The sequence below is a fragment of the Austrofundulus limnaeus genome, unplaced genomic scaffold, assembly GCF_001266775.1.
Source record: "Austrofundulus limnaeus strain Quisiro unplaced genomic scaffold, Austrofundulus_limnaeus-1.0 Scaffold122, whole genome shotgun sequence".
NCBI classification, from domain to species: domain Eukaryota; kingdom Metazoa; phylum Chordata; class Actinopteri; order Cyprinodontiformes; family Rivulidae; genus Austrofundulus; species Austrofundulus limnaeus.
Genome location: NW_013952524.1, coordinates 494,983 through 499,481, shown reverse-complemented (window position 1 = coordinate 499,481; position 4,499 = coordinate 494,983). Strand labels below are relative to the sequence as shown.

The 4,499-nt window shown below is 36.6% G+C and overlaps 1 protein-coding gene across 2 annotated transcripts in view; it reads left to right on the top strand.

Annotated features, from left to right (window-relative positions):
• vaspb (vasodilator stimulated phosphoprotein b) overlaps positions 1-4,499 on the top strand; it is a 49,021-nt gene that overhangs the window by 32,302 nt on the left and 12,220 nt on the right. For both annotated transcript variants that reach the window (XM_014015049.1, XM_014015047.1), the window contains exon 4: positions 1,130-1,196. In XM_014015049.1, the coding sequence (XP_013870503.1) occupies positions 1,130-1,196 (67 nt within the window). The remainder of the gene's footprint in view (positions 1-1,129; positions 1,197-4,499) is intronic.

Below are 4,499 nucleotides of genomic sequence, written 5' to 3'. Positions count from 1 at the left end.
CTCTATAGTTTTTTATATTCTGTAATTATTCATACTGTAATCCCTCAAACTGAAAGACTCTCTTCTTTAATGTAGTTTGAGCGAATTAACAAGTTTTTTTTTATTCCAAACGTTTAAACATATAAACATTATAACACATGAATGCATTTTATATTAACACAAAAAACTCTTAGTCTTTAATTTATCTAACATTTGTAGCTGAACTCAACTTGAAAATATAACATTTTATGCAGAAATGTAAAATTTCTGYAATAAAATATTGGAACATTTTTAGGTAGAGATGAGACTTTTTAATTTTCTTTAAATTTTGCTTCAAATTTATTCACGAGAAATGCTTGATATGCATGCTTGACTAAGTGTTTTTAACAAAAGATAAACAGAAAAGAATATTATCATCTGTTTTTAATTTTAGTGGAAGCTGGAAAAAATGAATAAAAACATTTGGTACACTGTACTCATATTCTTTCCTCTAAATACTTGATATGAATTAAATGTGAAACAAACAAGTTTTTGTGTAAATGTCAAGGTCTCCCGCCCTCCTCCCTGTTTTGGACTCTGGTAAAGCCAGCTGATGCATTCTGATTTTTCATATTAATGGTAGAAATCACTTAGATTGCTCTTCACAGAAAATGCATCCATCTTAAGATTAAACACAAAGATCCACAGAGGAGTAGATTAAAACACAATAAAAGTAAAACTTTAAAGCTTTGGTCCTTGGTCTGGCCGGCCCATCTTGTTCTGTCACCATGAATTTGTAAATAAATAAATAAATAAAAGTACAAATCATGTTTTCTCTCGCAGAATATTGAACCGAACTGTCTGAGTATATTTTAAAATAGGAGGCGATATCATTTATATTTGCCTCTGCATTTAGTTTCCTGTAAAATAAAGTAATCTTAATAATAAAACCAACATAAAAAACAAAACGAGTGATTTATTGAAATGTGATTTAGCTCTTCTGTCCCAGCTGGACTGTTTTCAGACTTTGTACCATCTGCAGAAGGGGGGGGGGTGCTCAGTTTTAGAGGCAGATGTATAAAGTTCAACCATTAATTTATGGCACCTTCTAATCTCATTGTAAAAGTTTATTTATGTGCACAGAGTATATATTTCTGTCTTGGTTTTGCAGGATATGCAACCCTCCCCCGCCCAGTGTCCAATGGACCCACCCCAGAAGAGCTGGAACAGCAGCGGAGGTATCTTCATCCTACTTTTTAGGTTCAGTCAAACTATTTGTAAAAAAAWAATAATAATAAAATTAAAAATAAAAGCACATTTTAGTTGTGTTTAATCATTTTTGCTCTGATGCACCCAGCTGGTAACAATCAGATTGATTGAATTATTTTTCTTGTTTGACCAGTTGGTTTTGCTTCTCCTTGTATGAGTTTCAGGTTTTACGCTCTGATCAGAACAAACTATCCTCTGGGTTTAGTCGAGCCGTCTTGGCTTTGCGGTTGTCCAGTTGGCACAGTTTGGCTCTCAGGCATATGTGAAGGATTTGGTGGCTTTAAACAGACGCTGCTAAACCCTCAGTCGGGTTAAAGGTCCTGCAGATAGCACGGCTCTCACTTCTGCTTCACCTCTCTCTCCGTATATCCCTCAGCGAGATCTGTTGAGGTGACTTTATGGGCATGCCCAGAGAGAGTGGGCATTTTTTAATTAATCTCATTTTGTTTACAAGGTAATTCACTGCACTTGGGCTGTCTGTCACATTATCAGCTGTCTGATTTGCTGCTGATAGCAGAGGCTTAGTGAGCTTTGAAAACCTTTGACCTTTGCTCTGATGCAGGTGTTTGTATCATAATGGATTTTTTATAAAACTGATGATAGTGAAAATACATGCAATCTTTTTTTTACCCTTTATAGATTGTAATGGAACTAATACTTTTATGTTTAAGCAAGTAATTCATGACATCCTTTAATGACCTAGGTTTTCATGACATGCTGTTCATCTGCAGACAGAATGATTAAAGTCAGAACAAGATCTGCTAACAACAGTCATTCTTAGATATCACTTGTGTTTATCTTTGTGTTTTCCATTGACCTTGTATCAAATCTTGCTAAGATGACATAATGGTGTTTGTTAATATATATATGAGGCCTCTCGAGACACAGTGAGTAGTGTGGAGAGACAGTGACAGAGAGAAGCAGAGGCACAGAGACAGGCCAGGTTGTTCTCTGTGTTTCCTGTTGTTGCAATAAAACTCAGCTGATCATCCCACGGAGTACCTTCATTCTTGGACCACGTATTTCTGTCTTTGTTAAATAAATATTGCCATATCATAGATCATCTTTACTAAAAAGATTGACACAGTAATGTCAAGCCATCAATGTATGTCAGTGTATGGAAAGAAAAGGCAAACGCACTGGTGTAAATAAGATAAGTTAGGTATAAGTTCATAATAAGTTACCAGAACACTGTTATACGATGGTATGGGTTGTTGTACGCTGATGCCAGACATGTTAATGATAATAAATAATAATGCATTTTATTTATAGGCGCCTTTCAAAACTCTCAAGGTCACCTTACAAAAGTCAATAATAAAAACCATAGCAGTGAAACTGTATATTGTGTTTACGAAATATGTAGCCGAGAGGGAGAATGTAGATGATAAATAGGAGGGGTCCAAGGACAGATCCTTGGGGCACACCAGAGGAAAGGGAAGCAGGTTTGGTAGAGAATGTTTTGAGTTGAATGAACTGAGTGCGACCAGARAGATAAGATTTAAACCGGTTCAGTGATGTGTCAGAAATGACTAGAGATGCTAGTCTGTCAATGAGGATAGTGCGGGAAACAGTATCAAATGCTGCACTCATGTTACTTGTAAGTTAGTCATACTGTATGTCAACATGCAACAAAAACTATCTGGGCAATTTAGACTTATTTATAACCTATGACCAACTTCYAACATATCTTAATCTTATATCAGAGGTTTCCAGAACGTATATCGTCATATTCAGCTTATAGCTGACAACTCTAGTACTTACTAAACATGTTTCTAACTTACATCTAACGTATTTACTAGTAGTTTGGGTTCTTTTATATAGTGTACAAAAAAATGAGCAACTCAACACTCCTGCTGGATCTATGAGGTGCGGAGATCCACAGCTTTCACCACAGAGCTGGAGGATCCTGAGAGGCTTAWGAATACCAAATATCCATTTTTCAACATCATAAAGACCTGATTGACTTGGTACTGGACCTGTTATGATGGATGTTGATCAATGCAAAATAATGACTGGAGGTGCAAAGAGCCAGCCATTTTATATTTGTGAACAATTGATTGTCTCAATATGGCCTCTTTCACAAGACGGTTCCATGAAATCGCAGCACAGACCMGTCYGGCTTTAAGCACCCTCGGGTCATTCATAAATAACAGGAGAAGCCGGCCAGGCCCCACTCACACGTGTGCGTTCAGAAATGAACCCAGCAGTGCGGAAMCAAAAGAGACGTGGAGAAGGTCTCAGCTCGGCTGAAGAGGACGTGACACGTTTGTGTGACGGGCGTCTGCCTCGTATCAAACAACACAAATTTACTTTAGTGATCCTGTGGTTCAGTATTTTTTAAACTAACTGTGAAGTTGCTGTTTTGTGTCATCTCTAATAYTCCTTCAGTAATAAATCTTTGTTGATTAATCCTGCGGTCACTCCTTGATGTCATCAGCTCATTATTATTTTTTGAGTGCGGAACCACGGGTCGCTTTTTCACAAGTCGGTCAGCCCGGCCAAGGCTGACCTGATACTGATACTACCTCGCTTGGGGGCTCAGAGGTCAATCACCACCAGAGGTGGGCTCACTTTACTTGCCGTTCTGCCTTTTGTGTTTGCCGAATGCTCGGAGGATGACATCAGTCTCTGACTGAACTGTCTTATGATTGAAAGTGCTTCAACATGCATAATWACACTAATGTTACACATAAGATCTGCAAAAGTCAAAACAATGTCACTAGTGTGAGTCATGTATGAGCTAGAAACAAGTTATGGATAAGTTACTCGTAGGTTAAACACGGGTCTTACAGTATATTTGTMATCTCATTAGCAATATGGTACGTGTACATCAAAAAGAGGCTTCCACTTGATTCTTTTCTTATTCAGTCCAGGGTTCGACAAGATTTTTATTTTTTACCTGCCCGAAACAAAAATGTTCAAAATTTGATAAAATATAAAAAAACATGTAGTGTATTTGTACTGCAAAAATATTAACATGGTTGTCAGTCAATTCTTTATCAAAAACATCTTCAATAAACATTTGTAGACCTTTCCAGTGTTTCCCATATTGGTCTTGGGAGGGCTGCTTAATGATCAACAGCAGCAGCTTTGTTTTAAATACAACTTACAGAACATGAAAAAGTCTGAAATTTGCATTAATTAAATCTTATATAGTGAATCTCATATCTAAAGATACATTTAAGATATCTTGAACTGGAATCTCCATACAATCTAGTGATAAATCTAATGTTATTTATACTAGTCAGAATATTATTAGAGATATCTTAAAT